General features: G+C 32.3%; 2 protein-coding genes across 2 annotated transcripts in view; both read left to right on the plus strand.

Annotated features, from left to right (window-relative positions):
* LOC143080202 (perlucin-like protein) overlaps positions 1-23342 on the plus strand; it is a 67119-nt gene that overhangs the window by 13912 nt on the left and 29865 nt on the right. The window lies entirely within an intron of this gene.
* LOC143080200 (uncharacterized) lies at positions 656-21952 on the plus strand. The gene is made up of 3 exons (XM_076255925.1): positions 656-886; positions 16988-17049; positions 18960-21952. Exons 1-3 carry the CDS (start codon positions 784-786, stop codon positions 21597-21599), a joined length of 2805 nt encoding a protein of 934 aa, XP_076112040.1. The 5' UTR covers positions 656-783; the 3' UTR covers positions 21600-21952.

Genomic DNA, 23342 nt, shown 5'->3' on the forward strand with positions numbered 1-23342 from the left:
TACACTAAAGACAGTTATCCAGTTGAAGTTACTTTAAATTATACTTAAAATGAACCCTGCCCTTTCCTAGATCGTATTACCTATATCTCAAACGGGTAGCTTTATACCAACATTTATAATAAAAAAAAAGATCATATTTCATTTCCTATTATTAATGACCAATGTTTCTATGGTGAAGTTCCTTTGTCACCATCTTGTAGTGTTAATAAATTCGCGGGTGTATTTATTGATACTGTTGTTTTTCTCCTTGTTTTTGACATTTGATAGAAAGATTTCTTAACGGACGTAACATTTTCCCATTTTGAACTTTTACTTCCAAGAAAACCTCTTCAAAGGATTAATACATTAAACTGGTTTTTTTTTCATAACATGTAATTTTTCATATCAGATGTATTATCAGCGCTCAGTCAAAATCAGCCCTGAGCTCGCGCCTTCTGCTCTTGGACTGATTTTGAACATTGAACTGATAATTTTGACACATGTGATATGACAAATGCCATGTAATTATCTGATATTATCCGTCTATAAATCAATACCGCTTGTTAATAACATTCGCTTAAGTCAGATTTCTGAAAACCTGAACTCATTATAATATTTGTTTACCTCTTTTCTTAGATAACGAATTGACCTAGATCATGAAGCAGTTACAAATGTAGTAGTGTAGTTACGTGGCTACTTTTACAGTCACGTCATAACGATTGAATGGTATTTTCCATTTTTAAATGTAATCTTTCATGTGACATATAAATATAGGAATCGGGGATTTTAGATAACCCGCCTGACATGACTAAAATCAATGGGATACTCCGTATATATACGCTTATCTATCACCAAGACGTTTCTGCCTGGGTGTATCATGTGTTGAGATTTACAAGATATATAAGAAGTAAGTATAATTCTATCAACAATGGTAGTCTTTTTTGTTTGTAAGCATACCTCAAAATGTTTTCTGTAATATGCATGATATGGCTTTCGTGTAATTACTTCGGTAATATAAAAAATATATTTAGCACCAGATGCGTTCTCTGTAGATGACAATGGGAAACCCTAGATCTTGAATGGCTTCTGCTCAAAGTTCGTCAATTAATGTATGAAGAACACACGAAGATCAACGGTTTCGGTTCCTATACATCTATGGATTTCAAATGTTTGGCTTTGAGCGTTCCTGATGAAGGTAAATCAAGAAAAGCGCTACGGACGCAAGAAATTATTAAACGTGTTGTTTATAATTTTTTAACAATGATTAAGGAAGGTATCTCCCGCACGCATAGCTCTGATTAGTTGTAGAATTTAACCCCCAATTTGTCCGTTGTGGTTTTATCTTTTCAAAGTATTGATAAGGTTTGGATTTTAAAATAAATTGGCCTTAAGGGGGGGGTATTATCTATTATAATTATCTATAAGCATAAGCTTGTACTAGGATTGATGTTTAGATCACTAAAACCACATTACTTCATTATTTACTTCATATGTCACTAGTAGCACGATTTCAGTCTGAAACGGTCATTTTGGTCTGATCACATCTTGATTGACTGGATTTACCGCTAGAAAAAATCGTCAAGATATTTCAGATAGTTAAGTCGCCGTTCAGATCGATAGCCTCATCAGGTAAATCAGTTCGTTAAGGCGTGTCAAGACGGAAAAGACTGAATCGTCTAGCGGGTTGTTTAGACCCGTTAAGACCGTGTCAGACCAAAACAGACCATGGATACAAAAGAACGTTCAAAATTTTCAGACCCTGTTTTGATCCGTTCAGTATACCGGTTTGATACCACGAGTTGCGCCCCTTCTACTCGATAATGCATTTTAGATTAATACATGTATATATGTATTTTATTATTAGAATTTGAAGTATATTTTGATTAATTAAAAAAAAAAAGATTAAATCTTGTGTTAATTCTTTATTTCTTTTCTTGTTTTGTTAAAAACTAATTAATTATTCTTCTATATATATATGTTGTTTATTTTTTAATAAATGTTAGTTTATATAAATATATATTGATAGTTAAATGCAAGGACGTACGTTAATTGTATACACACCAGAATGTATGCCATAAATTTAACCTTGAAATGTTGTGAACACCGGTAAAAATGTTTTTTTGTATTTGAAGATTAGTAACGGAAAATCCTAAACGTAACCTAAAAAAATTAAGGAGATGTGGTATGATTGCCAATGAGACAATCCACAGAAATGCAGCGGAGGCAAATTAACACAGTAATGCATATTTTTGTTTTATGCATGACAGTTTCTTTAATTCGTTTTCTGTTGATATATGTCCTAGTTTACCGTTGAAGCTGTTGCTTTTTTGGTATGTTTATTTTTTTTTTGTGCGAGTTACTCTATTAAAGTTGGAAAAAAATATTCCCGACATTCGGAAATTCGAAAAAAGACTTCCCGGATCCCGAAACCTGATCATATACTGCATTCAGTCTCTGTCGGGACGGTGTTAAAATATCACCGTATAAAAAAGTTTCATTCAAACAATATATCCTTATAATATTTATTTTCTTATCCATATAATATGTATATAGTACTTTGTATATACTTTGTATATATATATATATATATATATATATACAACTCGTCTATATATATATGGCGTTGATTTGAAATAAAATCTGTTTTAGTTAAAACGGTCGAGTTCAATGGCACGTGCTAGTAATCAACCGGGTCAACAGGTAACAAAATCAATGATCCATAACGTAAGAAAGTACATGCCTATTATATTTTACAATTACTCTCATCATCATTCTTGATAAAAAGGTCTAAACTTTAATAAAGAATGAATGAACACGTATTAGTGATGTCTGACCTTCAGTTTTTAATATAAATTAATGCTTATGTTTTTTTTTATATTGAGCAAAGTAACGAATGTGAATCTATTAAACGTTAAAGGTTCTTACAATATCATATACCAAAAGACCATGCAAAATATTTGAGCGCCGCATGTAAAACCATTAAAAAAACATGTACTGTTAGGAAGTTTGTTTAGTATTCAAAAGAAACGTTTCGCTTCTCTATATAGTTTAGAGAGTATTCCTTTAAATTGTGTCAGTTATATAAAGTAGTGTGTATTTGTATTCTATTTATTCATCTAAATGTATCATTATAATATACATTTTGTATTTCACAACTATATATACTATAAGTTGTAGTGTGATTGATTGTTGTTTAAAGTCCAGTGGCAAATACTTCATGCATGTTCAGGACCAGCTGTAAGTTTATGACATGTATGGAACTCACCGGTGTAGTTTTCACGTGTTATAATAGATAAAAGAATAATTAATTTTTAAGATATCGAAACATGAAGGAGGCAAGGCGCATGGATTACCCGCACTTATCAGTTCTTTTCTCTTTTTTGTCTTAAAAAAAAAAAAAAAAAACGATTTTTTTTTATATGTTTATATAATTTACGATAACTGTGGTGTATACGTGCTGTCAGACGAAAGATACATATGTGCCCTCTAAATATCTTTTTTTACTATGGATTGTTTTCTTTCGTATTGACGTTTAACACACAACTTTAATTACTGACTGGATGTATGTAGAAATTCAAACGTACTGGATAATGAAGGATGCAAATCCAAGCTTTGAATTAAAATGGTCATTAAATTTGCCACACAAATAAAAGAACAAGTGTAAGTGTTGGAATGACATATACAATATATCAACATGTGCATTGTCGGAGAATTTAATTTTGATTTTACTTTGGTAACTGGACAAAATTGAAGAGAGGCAGCCCAATCTTTTCTCCTTCTTGTTACGAGTACAAATAGATTTTATTTGCTTTATAGACATCGAATAGAATTCAGGGCATAACATTACGGAATATGATCTTCAAAATATACTATTTAATACCAATAACATGTAACAAATACATTGTTTTTATATATATATATATATATATATATATATATATATATATATATATATATATATAAGTAATTTTTGATCATCAGTGCAAGCAGTAGCGTTTGTTTGATTTTAAAACACGAATCGATCTATACTATTTAAAATTACAATACGCAAGCTGAAACCGTACCAAGTGATTATTATTTTTGCACACGACATCTAGGCTGTCGTCCCACCTCTAACCGTAGACGGTTCTCTTGGTGGGGATATTGTGCATTCAACCGTGGATATGATAAAATATATCTGTAATAAACAAAATTGTAATGTTTTGATTGTGTAATGTCTTAATTTTTAAGGTTACGCGGGTTCGGTATTAAGCGGGACAATTGGTATGAACACATTTCGATATACGTGTAAATTATATTAAAAGAAGCTTTCAAACGCAGTTATTTTCGAGGATATTTAAAGATACAAATAAAAAAATCCTTTTTATGTTTTTGAATTAGGCTTTTAATTTCCATTCCTAATTATATATCATTGTAGAAAAAATTTATTTTATACATTTAAAGTACATGTAATTCTTTATGCTAGCTAGTCCATGAATAAAATTGCATAAATCACAAAAACACATTCGGGAATAGCAAGAAAGTTTACCAAAAAAGTAGTGGGAACTTTACTGTTTTTTTTATCATATATATTTCTGATAGTTTTCCCGACCTATTCACCTATTTTCAAACTTGAAAAGGGACCTCTTTCAGCGGCACGAGCCTGGAACATGTACACATGACAGTTGTAAGTAACAGCTATATAAATATACAAGAGAAGATGTGGTATGATTGCGAATGAGACAACTGTCCACAAGAGACCAAAATTACACAGACATTAACAACTATATGTCACCGTACGGCCGTCAACAATGAGCAAAGCACATACCGCATAGTCAGCTATAAAATGCATTTCAAAGATACTATAATTAGAATAAAAGGTTAACGTACTTACAAAATATGTCATCTTAAAGAATGTGATTTCACAAATAAATTATTTTCAAATTCGCAGTCCAAGTCAACCTAAAATCGGTTACACACATTTTTAATGTTATAAATCCATTCCAACAATATCATTTTAAACACACACTAGCTTGCCTTTTCATTAATTTGAATAATACAAATTCAGCTAAATTTTGTTTATTCCCATCAACAGAGAAATCTCACACTCATCCCAGACGTTAATAATACTCATGCACTTCAATTTTGATAAACAATTTATTGATACGGATGACAACGCTTTAACATACGGTTACATTAAGGTTAAAAAAATGTGAACTTGTTTTTAATTGAATTCAAAGATAGATTAAACGGTAGCTTTAGGAAGCAACCATTTGATTTTCTGGGGGTGGAAAGGGGGGGGGGTTATGTTTTTTTTGGAAAAAAAAGTTTGTTTCGAGTTTTAGAAAAAAAATAATTTGTTTTTGACTCTGAGAAAAAAAATGTTTGTTTTACCCTCAGCTGACACTATATGTAATGCTAATATTGAAAGAAAAAAAATTTGTCGCCAAAAAAATGTTTGGAAAAAAAATCCCCCCCCCCCCCAAGAAAATCAAATGGTTGCTGCCTTAATAGTGAAATGAACTATTTTTTTGAAGACTCGCCTAAATGTATGTTGCATAGATGTATTAGATCATGCTGTAAATTATATTTATAAAACCATTTATTTGTAAATACCGCATAAATCAGTCTGTTCACTGTTTGAATATAGAAACTTGTCGATTTTATAATATTGAGAGATATCCGAGATTTTGTAATATGGTGTGATAAACAAGTAATTGAAGATGAATATCATTTTATTTTAGTATGTGAAAAGTATAATGAACTTCGAAAGAAATTTATCAAACCATATTGTTGGAGAAAACCGTCGAATCTTAAACTTTTTAGACGATCAATGCATTTGAAAGGGGGCATATATATACAGTTGGAACTCGCCCCTTTTTTATGCTCGGTTGGGACCCCCTTTTAAAGTGGTTGGGTTCTCACCAGTATCTGTTCAATCCGATTTCAATTATTTCGTAAAATACGTTTTTTGACAGACATTACCTTTATCTGATTATCATAATATTCCCAGTTTAAGGAAAAGAAAAGACATTTTTTCTATATATTTTTTTACAAAGTTGCTAATGGTTTAATTATGTCGTAATTTGCTAGGTCAGTGTCGGATTCCGGGCGACATAGCGTACACTTTCCTTTTAATTTTTAGCGTTATTAATATCGTAATTTTTGTATCCTTGCTATCCTTGCTAAATCTTCTACTGTATATCACAGCTAGTGAATAAGTCTAAATGTCCGTACAGTGTATAGTAAGATCTTTTTTCCACACATGGACATTTCATTAGTATAGAAAGTTCGCTATAGTGTTCCATCATGGTCTTAGTGCAGTTTCGAGAGCTTATAGTGCACCGAGGCGGCCTAGGTTATTTTTAGACGCACCGTAAAGTCCTAGTCACACCATTGCAACAACGTCCTGTTTTGATAAATTTGTTAAAATGCTGGGACCATGATACTAATAGTATAATATTTCCCTTTTAAATAGTAATTGTTATGAATGATAATATTTTACATGTATGCTGTCTAATTTTTTAAATAGTTATTTGGTTAATATGGTGTCTCGTAAGTCATTTTTGGACAGGATATTTTTGTTTTATAGTGTATGTATATTCTGCACGAATAATTTTTATCGCTATCATTATAAAAAAACTAGACCATGTGAACCGTATGAGATCGACAAGACAGCTGATTGGATAAATGGGATGAATTGTTACGCCTACATAAAACTGATATCCAATCGAATGCCAGCAGACACCTGTCAGTAAAAACAAATTGTAAGCGTGGATGGTTAGAGATTTATTTGTGTATTCGATATTTGAAAAATAAGTTAGATAGTCACTATTCGTTTTCCCTTTTTTCAGCCGGATTTCAATAACTGTTTTTACACTTTCTTAATTAACAGAAAGGTATTTAAATAGAAGCGCATCACATGTAACAGAGATTTACAAGCATTTAATATAGCGACTTGTGTTTTCCGGAACGTCCTATTTTCAATTATTCACAGACTTTTGCAATAATATTAAACCTTTATTTTTTACCTTCAAAAACTGCTCAAACTTTTATTCTCAGACTAGACAGCATGAAAGACATAAACACTTTTATAAGTCAGTGTACACACGGTGTTGTCCAAACTTGGTAATTTCTTCGCCCAGGGATATGAATTTGACATTAAAAGTCCCTCAAAGCTTTACAATACCCGGTCGTGTCATTTCCGTATATTGTAGATGGAACGAGTGATATACATACACCAGACATAAATGTTCCCTTACAGGTAAATTTTACCTTTTTGGAGGACTCCTAAGTGGGGATGCGTTGCATGTGTGCTAATCTAAAAAAAATCCAATCTTTTATTTTTCTAAACTGCGTTACATGCAAATGCGAAATAATTAGTGTTGTTTGTTCAGTCCAATTTATTTATAAATATTAATTTATTCTTTTGAATAAAAAAAACTACGCATGTAAACTTCAATGAATACAATAGTATTTAATACTAGTACCCTAAATGTAAAACAATGCAGCAATATTTGAGGTTGAAGCGGCTCGATCAAAACGTGAATAGATGAGAAATTGTCATCATTCTTCTAATTAATTACAAAGTATTTTGTGAGAACAAATACTTATATTTTAGTGATGGTGATTCATTGTTGTTTGCCTCAGTCACCTCCAGTGGCAAATATTTCATTCGTGTTCATAACGAGAACACAAGTTTTAAATATAATAGGAAGCACTTCAAATAGTCGTTCGACAATAAGATTAAAAGTAAACTTGAAATACGGTAACCACTGAATAATGAGAGAAGATTTAATAAGGATAGAAATTTAGCCTTGCAACAGCTCGCTACAGTGGGACCACTAACATCATTGAGGAAGAGTTTTCAATTTGCAGAGAGCGATGGTCCTCTCAATCTACTCTGATGTCGGCCATCTCTATTCATACGTGTAGATACCAACATCACATAACGGTATCTAATTTAGATAAGATCATGACTTTAAAATCGCATTAGTAAGAGCAAACATTTTTTCATTTTTAAACATGGAGCTTTAAATACGTATTTTAACCAGGCAAAGTCGCTCTCTATATATATATTCCGTATGTGAGGACATTCTAGATTTTAGATTATAAGCGATTAATAAGAAGCCGTTTTTATATATTAACACAAAACCCCGTGTGGATAGACTTGTTTTAACATTGATAAAAATCGCCATGAACTTTTATCATAACATACATGAATTTTAAAATGTCGGGAGGTGTCGTTGCGGATTGCAAACATTATCTTTAGTGATATTCATATATGTAAATAATGTACATAATGGTGGAAGGATGATCCAAAAAATTCATGGATAAATTATGGTGATGGGACCCACAGACACAGCACCAATGTAAATAATGAGCACCGCCACCCAAAGCACCCGTTCAACACACAGAAACTGTGTGGTTCTCCTTTGAAGGGGGTAAAGATACAGAGGTAAGGTAAGGTAAGGTGATAATTCTGTTAAACTGTATTGTTTATTATGCTCGAGTTTTTGGTATGACCATGGAAGTATTATATTGACGTCAATATAATACTTCCATGGTATGACTATGCGACCTCTCTACTGGTTGGTCTCGTGAGAATAAGTTCACCTCAACAGCGAGAGGACTTTAGTCCGAATCCCAAACGGGTCTAACAAAGAGTTTTTTTCTTTCTTTCGAACTGTTAGCTTGTGAACTTACACGTTAAAAATCCATCTCAGTGTGTCGGTCTAGTACAAAGCAGGCTTAATTTTCATATTATATTTCCATATTATAGTTTTGGCCTGAATCTACTGATTTATATCACACCTGCTATAATTTTCAACGATCGAAATAAAAAAAAATGATACGTGAAATATTTCTACGGAACACTTGCATTTTTGTCTAAAAAAAATCACTGCTCCCGTATTATTTAGTCTTGTTGCGGTTTAGGCTTTTTATTCTGTATAGGTTTCTTTCTATAACAAAAATCTGTGTGTTGACTCTTAATGTTTTGATTGATATGTGTCGTTGGGTTGATGTCGTATTAATGTATACCTTTAAAATTGTTTTCAAAACCAAATGATTGATTGGGTATAGAAATATTCACATCTCCCGTTCGACAGTATATCTTTGCTAAAATTGGGTGCGGACGTTTGGTTGTTCGGTTGTATAAATAAGCAGCCGCATTTGGTCGAAAAAAAAATAGTCTATGCATGGTGTAGTGAGAGTTTCGCGCTATCTATACGTTAAAAAAAAGTGAATAAATCGTTGAAGGGATATACGAACTTTGATTGAAATTTCTAAAAAACGAAAAAGGTCACCTGAATCTCCAAGTAAGCCAGTCGCATGGTTGTCAACTTGAATTTAACACTTTAGAAGAAACGAAACGGCCAAAATAAGTTTAGTCTTATTATAAATTGTTGCCAACTTTTTCGTCCGTTTTTGCTTTTATGACAACTTTACCAGATATATATATATAAAGATTTGACAGTAATTGTTTCACCAAAACGAGCTCAACTACATGTCGTTGTTTTACGCTTCAACATAAATGCATATGTATGTCACAGGGACTCGGTTAGCAGATTAAAATTTTGTAAATCAATGTTTTTATTTTATTTTTTATTATTTCCTGTCTATTTGCATTACTATATTAACGTATTTAAAGTTGCCATCACTATTTCTTTGTTTTCTGGCAATGTGCAGTTTACTATCCATATCCTTATACTGTTACTGCACATTGCCAGAAAACAAAGAAATAGTGATGGCAACATTAAATACGTTAATATTGTAATGCAAATAGACAGGAAATAATAAAAAATAAAATAAAAACATTGATTTACAAAATTTTAATCTGCTAACCGAGTCCCTGTGATGTATGTATACAATGGAGACTGTTTTCTGTTCTACTGCCCTGGTCCTAGATTGGCTGTATACAATCTAACCCCTGACATGGACTACTTTATTAAATGTTTACAAACAAATAAATGCAAAGAGAAAGATTCGGAAAGAAATTCTAAAATTTACGCTAAAAAATAAAATACACAAAAATGGAAACAGTTTTAGACAATTATCATTTGAGAACTATATATAATTAGCATGCATCACTAAATGAAACTGATAAATTGATTGCTCCCTTAATGTCCAGTGGCAAATATATCACGCATATTCATGACGAGATGCGAAATGGATCGACCTGAAGCAAATGATTGATACATCACCAAGACAGTGAGTTTGCTGAGGTAAAACGTATGCCGTACTAGAATGCTGTATGGATTTTGCTCATTGTTAAAGGCCGTACAGTGACCTTTGAACGACTTTGACCCCCCCCCTTGCAGAGCTATAGAAAAACAGTACATTAAGGGGTGTTACACAGACTCTTTTTCGATGATACACAGACTCTTCTTAATTGTTACACGGACACTTTTTATGAATAGAATCACTCGTGCATGATCAGTGAGTTCATGGGCACTTTAATTTTCAATTAGATTTGAACTTTTTGGTTCACCGACTTATTTCCTGTCTTTTTATTGGATAAAATATTTACTTTAGCATCAATATCTATTTTCCGAAACATTTCCAGTAAAATACTATTCATATTAGTACACCAAGGGATTAGACATTTAACTTCAAGGGAGGGGGGGGAGGGTATGGTATAATAAATCAAATTGTCATCACTGTTGGGTTTTTCGTCTGAATATTTTACATTAACTGTGTCAGATGCCTCATTACAGGCTGAACCTTTTATAGGGTGCTCATTATAAAGTTTTAGTTTTTGGTCATTGTTGAAGGGTGTGCAGTGACCTATTATATAGTGACTAACAAGTAAATCACTTGGTCTACATGGTTTAAATGGTTGATAGTCGTCTCACCATATCTCCTTAGGCCAAAATAAAAATTGTTTGTTTCCCCTCCCCACACCCAGGTAAAAAATAAGCCCCCTGGGATGGGAAACAGACATTCTTTTAAATGTGGACTTATTCATGATCTTTTTATTGAAATTCTGAAATAAGAAGATTTTACTAGTCTATAAGTATCACATAAACTTTACATTATCAATAATCCATTAAAATGAAGTCCAGTCAAAATAACCATGCCAGACAGATATAGGACAGATAATTTCATGAATTTCATGAATTTTTGAATTTCACAGTTCTTCCATACCCCAAATTTATGGTTAAACGTTTATAGTAACCATAGAAACAGAGAAAAAGACTAAACATAAAAACCATGAAAATGGTGTCATTGTCAGATGAAATAAGCCATTCAAAAATGTCAAACATGTACAACTTACATTTATTCCATAATAATGCCAAAAGTAGTGATCCTATACATGTACAATGTAGCTTATAGCTTATGAGAAACATTGATGACCTTCGGCTATTGTCTGCTCTGAAGTTGGGTTGTTGTCTTTTTTGGCACATTCCCCATTTCCAGTGTCAATTTTATTAGCATGATTAGGAAGTATAAACTGAGAAACAAACCTAACCATGTTAACATTGTATCAAACTGAAATAACCTTAATCACTTAAATTATCCATGAAGGTCAAGGTCAGGTCAACCCAACCTGATAGACAAGTAGATCTTTCAAGATACTCATATACAATAAAATGTATCCAATTACATATATAAAATATACAGTATAAAAGAGCATTTCATTGATTAAGTAACAGTATATTTTACATGCAGTCATTGAACCATGAAAATGGGGTCAGGTGCAATGTACATATAATGGCAAACTGAAACATCATAACATATTAATTACCTACTAGCATCTGAATACAAGACAAGAAACATCCAGCTCTTTTAGCTTTTAAAATGTAAAGCTCTAAAAAATAGCTTACATCATCACCCCAAGACTGTAATACAAATTTCTTGTATACAACCAACTTTCATGACTTTTGTGTAAGGCGAGACAAAATAAAATGATACTTTGAAGTACATGTATTGTTTAATACATTTATGTTTGACTACTATTATAAAATGCCAGTTTCAGAATGAACAGTAATTTAGAAGATTATTAAAATACATGTAGATACATTCAGACTATTATAACTATACAGCAAGCTGTCATTCGACTCTAACCAACAACCATGCCAGGGCTGTAAACTAAAGCTTGTCTAGGTTGGTAAAAACTTCCATCATCATGCATATATATGACACTAACCAATAGTGATGGACCGTGACAGACCCTCATGGAAAGTAAAGGAGGTTTAACACTCCCTGGTGGTACATGTAGCCAACAATAGCAATGGCAGCATAGAAACTCTTATTATATCCAAATTCTTATTTCAAATGAATAATTATCCAAGGTGAATCAGAAGATGTATGATCATGATGCTGCACGTTTAGTATTGACAATGATTGATATTCACTGAAACTAGAAATTTCCATTATTCCAATTTTCTATTCTTAATGATATAACTATCCAAGATAATCATGGAATTAAGATATGATGCACTACTAATATTCCTAGAAAACTTTAAATTCTCTTTATTTCAAATTGTTAATATTACTTATTTCAAATATATATATATATATATCAAAGGTATGCTCTGTCACCAAGTAATGTAGTACATTGTATTTCCTACATTTTTTCTATGAATTGTAAGTTTGCTATTTGTTCAATTCACAATTCTCTTTTTGTCCAATCAGATCATCCCATCAACTGTACATCATGACATAATGCTGTTAGCTCTATCAACGTTATTTCCAAACCAATAAGTAACACAAAATTATGAATGAATCCACCATTTCACAATTTATAGCTACAGGTACAAATGAGGTACCATATGAGAGTAACTTAGTGACACTATATATTTCCTATATATACATTGATATACATGATATATGCCGCTTCATAATCTGGCTGGGAATCATGCTCAAACCAATGTGATATCTTATCTACAAAAAAAGCATACATTAAGAATAAAGTATTTATTATATATAAACTTGTATAATTTATCTACAAGAAAAACTAGCAATCATAATTTGCTTGACAACAAAGTTTAATGATGTAAAGAAATGAATTTATGACTAATACAATTTAATTGATAAGTCCCTTATGAGAAGAAGAATAAAACCCTTTTTTGAGGTTCTATTTCTAAAACAAAATGTTCTCTCTTTCTACATCAATGTTTTCTTGGTGTATACTTCATTGAAGGGTTACTGTCTAATAGAGGCTATAGCATTGTATAGCACTATACTTGTTGTGATCAATTTATAATACTTTTTTATTTTAAAATAGAATTTGTTGAATATTACTACCAACGTGACATGGTGACAAAGCAAATAGTATTTATAAGATTCTTCTTCTTCTTTATAATCCATCAACATACTGATGATAACGTGTCCGGCACTTATTTACAGTAACTATGCCGCGCATGCGTGGGATCTAATTTTTATTTAGTCATGACAGTCATGACAGTGAATAATAATTAATATACAAAAGATAAAAATAAAAATTTCAACATAATTTCTTTTTCTTGTTATAACATATATTTAAGTTCTACAAAATTTAGAGCATAACAAATCATTTATAACAAAATAATGAATCATACCCGGTAAAATCTTAAATTTCTTATCACAAAAGATGAAAAGTGTTAAAAATTATTGTTAAGGACGCAATGTCGTCTCATCATTTGGAATCAGGCATGTCAGGGCACAATATCAATATACTCTTTTTTTTGCCCCGGGCAATTTTGAGGTTATTGCATATATATAAACCCAAGCCTTGAACATGTTGAAGGTATTCATAACACATATGTGACAAATTATAATTATTGTACATCACCCACCAGTGGCTATATAAATAGGTATATCATCGTCGTAACTAGTCTGAGATTACTCTGACGTCCAAACGGCTGTTTTGCCAGACAAGCTTGTCTCGGACTACATGGTAACATGTGAAGATTGGTTGGTTATTGGTTAATAAAAAAAAGTGACAAATATTTCATGCAAATTTAGGACGTGACAGTTATCAATACATTAACCATGTTAACATACAATATATAGGATTACTCGATTAGGGGTTTAGGTCTTGTAACTGTTGTATAGGCCATCCCGCACAACCATACCATTGTGAATACCCCACATGTCAATGCATGTTAGGCAATAAACAGGGGTGGATCCCGCCATTTTTAAAAGGAGGTTTAAACCATACTAGTTTATATGTAACTTTTTAAATCATGCATTGATCTTCCAAAAAACATGAAAAAAGGGGGGGGGGTCCAATCACAGGAACAATTTTTTAACAAGCCCAAATTCTTACTTTGCCTTTGAACAGGCTACTATCCAAGAGTGTGGAGTATTGGAACGTCGATTCATACCTGTATGCACAAATTTAACAAATGTGAACATTTTTCCTTCAAATTCTTGGGTGATGATCCATAATCAATGATTATTCTGATAGACATGTATTAAAATATTCATTTCTACTCACCAATTGCAATTTCCAGCTCAGCTTATATTGTACTATAGTTTCCTTCTACCATGTCAACGATTTTATGTAAAATAAGTTAGCTATTAGAAGCGCTGACACTGCCGACACACATGCGACATGAATGCAACAAAAATAAAGAGGGTACGGTAACGTTAAATCGTTTACGGGCGAAGAATTATTTTCCGTTTTTAATTAAACTTGTCAGATTTGATTAATTATCGTCGAAAAATGTCCCTAATGGATAGTCATTCAAATTAAACCAGCTTTATTATGCTGTATGCATGTAATATATATGTAACCTGGTCTTTAAATGTACTTTAAGTACAGTGTCTGACGTATTTATAAACATTTTCTTGATTATTTATCCTATTTCAAATATAAATTTAAATGAATTTATAAGCCTTTTTCTGCTATAATATTCAAACTTTATTTTTTAACGAAGGCTTCTGGTATGTAGTTTTTTTTTACAAAAGGCTCTCGAATTATAGACACATTAAAAAATAAAGATGGAAAGTCAAACGCATGAGTCTGGCAAAAATAAAGTTAACGGACAATGTCATGACAATAAACAGAAAACGATAAAAGACAGAGTTATATCTATATATTTTTTTCCCTGCCTCAAATTTACTCAAATGCAATTTATATAGGTAACATAAAAGATAATTTCAAGTGTTCACGGCCGACATCCGTTATTATTAAATAAGGGTGTAAAAATGAATGACAAATTCTTCACCACGTACGGCAGTCTGTAATTGCATATAAAACGTATTGCAATCACTTGTAAACCATTAAATACAAAGGTTCAGGTGCTTATATTCAATAATCAAATATTATTTCGGCAATCTGTTGATTTTTTTTAGTCAATTCGCGGCGATTTGTGCAGCAGTATGACTTTGAGCTACTTTTTTTATTTATATAATTATAAAACAGTGTTAAATAATTAAATAGGAAGAAGTTAGAATTAAAATTGAATATTTGTTTTATTTAAATAACATGATTAAGGGGACGTGGTAGACTTTCAGTTAAAAAAATCGTCTTCTTTCACAGTTTTATTTTATTCTTGAAAGGGGAGCAACCCCTGATAAATAATGGGAAAGTTTCACTCGTTTTGTGTCCAAATTATTAAAATCTGAACACGACTGGACACGGTCTGACAACATCTTGACGTCAGTTTGTATCCATGGTCTGTTTTGGTCTGACACGGTCTTAACGGATCTAAACAGCTCGCTAGAAGATACAGTCTTAAATATCTTGACATGCCTTAACGGGACTAATTTACCTAATGAGACTATCGATCCGAATGGAGACTGAACGATCTGACAAATCTTGACGTTTTCCTCTAGCGGTAAATCCAGTCAATTAAGATACGATCAGACCAAAATGACCGTTTCAGACTGAAATCGTGCTACTAGTGTGTTCAAATCTAATACATTTTTTTTGCTCAATGATGCAACAAGCTCCTTTAGTCAGTTTAGTTGCTCCAGACCTCATCAGACTCAGTATCAGTACATTGCCATTGGTGTTTTTTTTAAGCATTTCATGTACGAATGGTAATTTTCTACCTTTTTATCCACATCATTAAAAAAATGTTCTTTAGTTTAATGTTTGATGGTGTCAAACATGTACAGCTGACTGGTTCTGTCTGCATCATTCTCACAGCCAATTGTAAACAACATAAGTGCTTGATCACTGTTTAATTTACTGCTATGTTAAAACGCTGTAATGACTTTCATTACATGTGTAAGAGTTGTCTCCCATATATCAGGTCTACCCCTTAAGCACACTGGAATGTGCATCGGTTGCACTTGGTAAAACCATTGTTACCGATAATGTTATTAAGGTAACATATAAAAATGAGTGGTACATGTATGCTTTGAACTATTTTCTGGTGTATAAAATATTATATCATTTTAAAAAATTACACGAACAACGTATTTCGCAAGTCATTTGCAAATGGTGCATCTGGTGTCGATTTCATTATGTGTATCCTTTAGTAATGTGCCAATATTGAAATAGATGCTTCATTTAAATCTCATTTAGAAATACAAAAAATAAAAGAAGTCAGTTATTGTATTATATGTTCAATAGTGCTAATTGTACTGAGAAGGAAAAGAAATTGAGATAAATTGGTAGGGGATGACCAATAAAAATGAATTATAATGGTTTATCCACAAAAGATCCTCCTGTCTCCCTCCCAAATATACCAAACGGTTGTCCCATTACGTGTCATTATTCCATGTATTATTCCAATAGTTCATGCAGAAGGATCAACTATTTTAGGCTCAAGTCAGTGAATTACAAAATATTTTTCCAGAACAATCAAGTTTTAAAAGTTTTTTAATTCTATTTTGTCTCTTAATCGTTCAAATTATATATTGTGGACCCATGAAATTCGAGAACATAACAACGCTTTTTGTTTTGAATGACATCCACACATCAATGTGCCTAGTCACTGGAAAGTCTCAATCCTTACGTCATGTACATTGAAGTTACTATTCTTAGACTATAGTTTTTAACGATCGTATCTTACCTGTATGTTTGTATCTATAAACTGCACTTTACTTTATTTGATATGAAAAACCGTTTTATTCATATTTCATTTAGATTCAGGTATCGGATTCAAGTTGTGTAGTGCAAGTACTGATGATCAATCACAACATTACGACGTAAGTGAGCCTAATAATTTAATTTTTTAAGTCATTGATGGAAAATTGTAAACACCTTTCTAAAAGCCACGCTGATAAATCGAAGGCATGCATTTAGTATTCAGCGTGTCCATTCGTCCGTCATAATTATATTAGTTTTCTTCTGTACTTTAAAACCCGCTTTCGTCCCAGGATTAAACCTACGCCTGATTCACAAAAGATATCCCCCATCAGAAGGAGTTGTGTACACAAAATTAAAGAAATGACACTTAATTAGATGTTTTGATTGACACAAATAATCAACTTAGTTATAACTGTACCATTTTTGTCTGCTGTCTTACTTTAAAACCAGGTGGGAGTTCAGAGATGACAATTCATTTGAAATAGTTATTTAAGGTAGCACAGTACAAAGATTTTTTTAATTCCAATCTCCAAATGTCCTATATTTATCATTTTCATATCTCACCTGAAAGATAACATAATGTCCAACCTTTAAAATGCTGTTACTTTCTTAAGACTGCATATAAATTAGTTAAAGAGGTGTATATACATAAATAAAAGATTAATATTTTAAATGAATGCAATATTTTTGTTATGCAATCATTACGTAATCAATTGTTATGCAATAATGTCAAAACTTGGTCCGTTAACTAGAATGAATTTATCTTTATCATCTCTATATAACTATTAAGGAAATTTTAACAAAATCTTAATCAAAACAGCAGGAGCTACAAAAGTGTGTCCCAAATTATCGTTATCTTATTCCATTCTCTCAGAAATCTCTAATTAGTGTAAACATCCTTACCACATAAAGTAGAAAATGTTTGATTATGTGTAAAATTTGATCTATATATTCTATACAATATCTGAGACAACCTTTTGTAGATAATATGGCTCTAGGAACAACATTATGATAAAATCAACCTTCTCGAGATATCCATAAAGAAGCAACTTTCATTTGAAAGTGGAAATTTCTTGTAAAATTTTGTAGACAGTTAACATTTTAATAGATTACATAGTTGTTGTATAATACTAACATTGCATTAATTTGAAAGAGTAATCTTATCTGTTAGCTTTTCATAACATACCACTTTTCTAAATTTTCAAGCATTATTAAGATAGTTACAGCAATTTAAAACTAGGGAATTGGAGGTAAAAAATATTTGTATTGTGCTACCTTAAAATATACTTTTTCAATATTTTACTGTAATCAAGGAGTAGTCCGTTTCAGCCTTTGATGTCTTTCGTTGTCATCTCCGTCTGTCGTCCTTGTATTTTCTTTATCGTCCGTTATGGCGAATCATTGTTGTGGTTCTCTTCCCCATTCAACCAACAGGAATTATTCATTTAACAATTTGAAAAGGGGAGAATCCTATCTGAAACTACAAGGCGAAGGGTTTTAAAAACCCTCTTTAGATGATCAGTGTTGATTCTGTTAGCAAACCTGAATGTATTTGGTGGCATTACGTGACCATTGAAGTCGTTAATACATCTCGTACTCACATTCTTCGAGACATATTTAAAAGTAACAAGCAGGAATTATTTATTGGACGTCCTCTATAGTTGTTAATATCTGTGTCATTTTGGTCTTTTGTGGATAGTTGTCTCATTGGCAATCATACCACATCTTCTTTTTTATATTCCCAGTTTTTTTCCCATTTCGTTCCGATATGATAAAAAAAAAAGCCGAGTCAATCTGTTCTGACTCTCATTGACTTTTTAAAAATAATATCTTAACATTTGAATCAAAACAAGGTAAATGAAGATCTACATGTATAATAACTCAAAGACATCACATGGAACTCACAGTTAGATTATCTGTGAAACTGCATTGCCGTATCCTTCTTAAATACTCATCTTGCGTAATACAGATCAAGCAAATAAATATGATATACATCAACAAACTAACATCGTGTAATTGTTTTATTCAGATGTTCCTTTTCCAAGTGTGTGTGTTTGTCCTTGTGCTGGTCATCAGCGTCATGACTAAAGACGTTTGTCCGGAGAAATGTTTCTGTAACAATCAAATGACGTCGGTGAATTGTGAAGGACAGAAACTTCAAAACTTTCCACACAGGCTTCCGAAGTCAGTTGAGAAGCTATACATGGCCCACAACAATATAATACATGTAAATATTTCTGCAAATGTCGTCTTACCAAACCTCCGATATGTCTGGCTGGACAATAATAAAATCTCAGGATTACAAGCCAATGCATTTGATGGTAGTATTGTTCCTAAGCTTTCCAAATTGTATCTTAGGAATAATAGGATCTCTGTGATAGAAAGCAGAACATTTGTTAATTTGTCCTCATTAACCAAGGTATATCTAAGCAACAATGACATTCAAAAAATAAAATACGATGCCTTTGAAGACACTCCATCAGTTCAGTTGATAAACTTGGACGGTAATTATTTGTCCGAAATTCCAAGACTTGGGAAATTGAAGAGTCTGAAAAGTCTTTACATACAGGCGAACCAAATTTCTTATCCAACGTTTCCGGACGAGTTTAAGGACCTGAAGAAAATTAACGACATTGGTTTAAGTAATAACGCAATCAGGAAACTTGATGATTTGACCTTTAAAAATTTGAAAAATTCAGATGTACGGAAATTGGGAATATCAAGGAGTCAAATTGATGAGATATCTACAGGAGCTTTTAAATGGCTTAAGAATCTAACATCCCTTAAGTTAGGCTATAATCCTTTGACAAGTTCAGATTTAGAGATGGCATTCCATGGTCTAGTAGGATCAAGCCTGGTTTCATTGAATATAGATAATATAACTCTTGGTGGTGTCTTACCCTCTACTACTTTTCAGTTGCTTCAAAATACGTCAATAACGACCCTTAGTATGAAAAATAACAAAATGAGCAGTATACCTCAAAAAGGGTTTGCAAATTTAAAGAAGTTGATTAGCTTAGACCTCAGTGCAGCGAACATTTTCAAAATAGATGATAGTGCTTTTCAAGGACTGAATGCATTAACAGGATTATTCCTAAACGACAATCAGCTATCGCAGATACCTAAAAATCTTCCGCCATCATTACAAAAACTATATCTAAATGGCAACCAAGTTTCTACGTTGAAAGACAATTCCTTTATGAAGTTGTCAAAACTACAGTTACTATACTTAGGAGGAAACAAAATTCATCAGCTTCAACAGAATGCTTTCTATGGTCTTACTAGCTTAAAAAAGATACATCTTGTGGATAATAAGATTCATACTTTACCAGGGAGACTCTTCGAACCTTTCGTTGTTTTAGAATCACTCGAACTTAATAAAAATAAGATAAACCAAATTCCTAACAGTGACAGTCTGTTTGCTTCAATGTTATCTCTATTGTATCTGAACATGGCTGACAATTCATTATCATCCTGTTCTTTGGGGATTTTTAATGTCCTTTCATCACTAAGATACTTACACCTAGAAAATAATCAACTTGGTGACTTGATTGCTAGAGACGTCCATGGTCAACTCTTTGCTGGTATGGACAAACTTGTCTTATTAAACTTGACCAACAATCAATTGACACAGCTTCCGGGTCCACTTTTCAAAGATCTGATAAATCTACAAAACCTGAATATGAGATCGAACAAGATATCAACATGGGGAGATAACTTATATAAACGAACTTTCAAACTAGACAATCTTGATCTAGGTCAAAATATGATTGCACTGGTCAATTCGTCATCTGTTCGAGATTTTAAGAAAATGAAGACTCTTGATCTACGTCAGAACCCGTTTGCCTGCACGTGCGATTTGCGATGGTTCCGTGATTGGATAAATACAACAAAAATAGCGATTTTGCACAACAAGACATATCTCTGTAATTCCCCTTCTGAATGGCACGGAAAGGAGCTTCTTTCCTTTGACAGACATAAAATAAATTGTGTCTGGTTTACTGTAACGGAGATTATACTTGCAGCAGTTGGCGGTTTCGTTTTTGTTGTTATATTAATTGCCATTGTGTACAACAAGCGTTGGTATATTAGGCTTTGGTGGTGTAGATTTAAATTGTCATTGCACAGGTTTTTTAGATCAAGAACTGACGGGTACCAAACACTAGATGGAGATGTTTATAAATACGATGCGTATATTTCAAGTGCAGAAGACGATTACCAATGGGTTTTGGAAAACATTTATCCTGGGATAGATAGCGCAGATCTGGAAACTGGAAAAAACTTTGGTGGTGAATTCAAACTTTATTTTGATGACTTAGATGCCCATCAAGAAAAGACTAATTTCGATAACATCTTTGAAAACATGGAAGCAAGTAGAGCTTTCATCATCATACTCACACGAGATTATATGACGAAACCTCTACACAATTTCGAAATCGTTACAGCCTTCAGTCTATTAGATACACAGCAAATTTCTGATATTATAGTTGTCAACGTTGATGGGCTTACCTCTAGACATGTTCCAAAACTTCTGCGACACAAGATGGAAAGGCACGACTTCCTCCTATGGGAGGATTCAGAAGTGGCAAAATTGACTTTTAAAAACAAACTTGTGGATCGATTAAAACATGTAAAAAGAAAGAAAAGCATGATGGAAAATGTTATATAATCCATCTCATACATTATGAAACCTGATAATCGTGATCAGAGAATATTATAGTGTGGTATTTAACATTTGTATAAGAGTTACATATTTTTTTTACAAAATAACATCTCATCCGTGAAAAGTAACCTTTAACCAATTGTAGATATACAGGTATTCCAGTTACAGTGTGAATAACCACGTTACTTATGCATGGTATGTTGGTAATAATACTGAATCATGTACCTGTCACTTGATTGTCATCAGCTTTTGGTACCAGGTATAATGAAAAGTTTACGGGTTTGATAATTTATGAGAATGATTATACAACTGTATCTCTTGCTTATAAATAATGCAAATAATAAAAAAGTAATATTCAGCATATTTCTCAAATACAGTCATTTTTATAAATTTACTGTTTACAAAGGTATAAATTATTCTAAATGATAAGAACTTTCTTTTGCCAGTCAGAAACCCTTATATATAATTAGTCGTATTTGGCACTTAATTTTGGAATTTTGGTCATCAATGCTTTCATCTTTGTTTTGTTTTCTTTGCTGTTTTGACCTGAGGGTCACTGATTAGTCTTTTGCAGACAAAACTTGCGTCTGGCTTATGAAATTATAAGCTTGGTATCTTTAATAACTACTAGAACACACCCGCGAAATCGCGGGCACTCAGAGCGTAGTTTAAAGTATGTAAAGTGTTGTTGGAAGAATTTTGTAAAATACTGAATGGCTGGAGAATTTCAGCAAAAGTATCATAAGTCAGGTTATTTGGGACAGGAAATATTTTTTTTATCCCTCCACCTTTAATTGCAAAGTTCCCAATTTTTGGTTTTCTATCAATTTCAATATGAATATACATTTAGTATGTTATGAACATTTCAGTAAGGAGCCTGTAATTCAGTGGTTTTCGTTTGTTTATGTGTTACATATTTGTTTTTCGTTCATTTTTTGTACATAAATAAGGCCGCTAATTTTCTCGTTTGAATTGTTTTACATCGTCATTTCGGGCCTTTTAAAGCTGAGTATGCGGTATGGGCTTTGCTCGTTTTTTAAGGCCGTACGGTGAACTATAGTCGTTAATCTCTGTGTAATTTTGGTCTCTTGTGGAGAGTTGTCTGAACATGGCAATCATACCACATCTTCTCTTTTTTTGTAATCAATGAATTTTGTAAACGATTTAATGACTGGAGAATTTCAGAAAAAGGTATCAAAAGTTCACATGAATAAGTTTAGCGATTATCTGTATATTATAAACATATAAATAAAGTGTATTTACTTTCAATTCTAAGTTTACTGATCGATCCATGGTGGTCATTGATATAGTATACAGACCCTCTATGTTTAATAAACTCTGTGACCGCCGTGGATAGTAAACTTGAAAATGATAGCAGATAAAATTCTGAAAATACACTTTATTCGTAGTATATGTATGTTCAAAGTATACAGAAAAACGCAAACCAGAAGTCTAATCTGACTTAAAATTTCGTCCAATGACGGGACAATATCCGGATGCCTTTTTCTCGTTTTTCTTCCAAAATAACTCAATCTGAATAATCATATGAAGGGATGACAAATGCGACTATGCACTGTACCTGTAGGAAACAAAGGCGTGTTGATTAATTTATTGTGGAAAGAAGAGAAGCGACACACAAAATGAGGTCTTCTCGTTTAATAGTATAGATACGCTTGTCGTAATGTTCTATTGTATTGTTCATTTGTGTATGTCTCTGTCCTCTGTATGTTCTTCCATTTTTTTTTATTG

The sequence above is a fragment of the Mytilus galloprovincialis genome, chromosome 6, assembly GCF_965363235.1.
Source record: "Mytilus galloprovincialis chromosome 6, xbMytGall1.hap1.1, whole genome shotgun sequence".
NCBI lineage: Eukaryota > Metazoa > Mollusca > Bivalvia > Mytilida > Mytilidae > Mytilus > Mytilus galloprovincialis.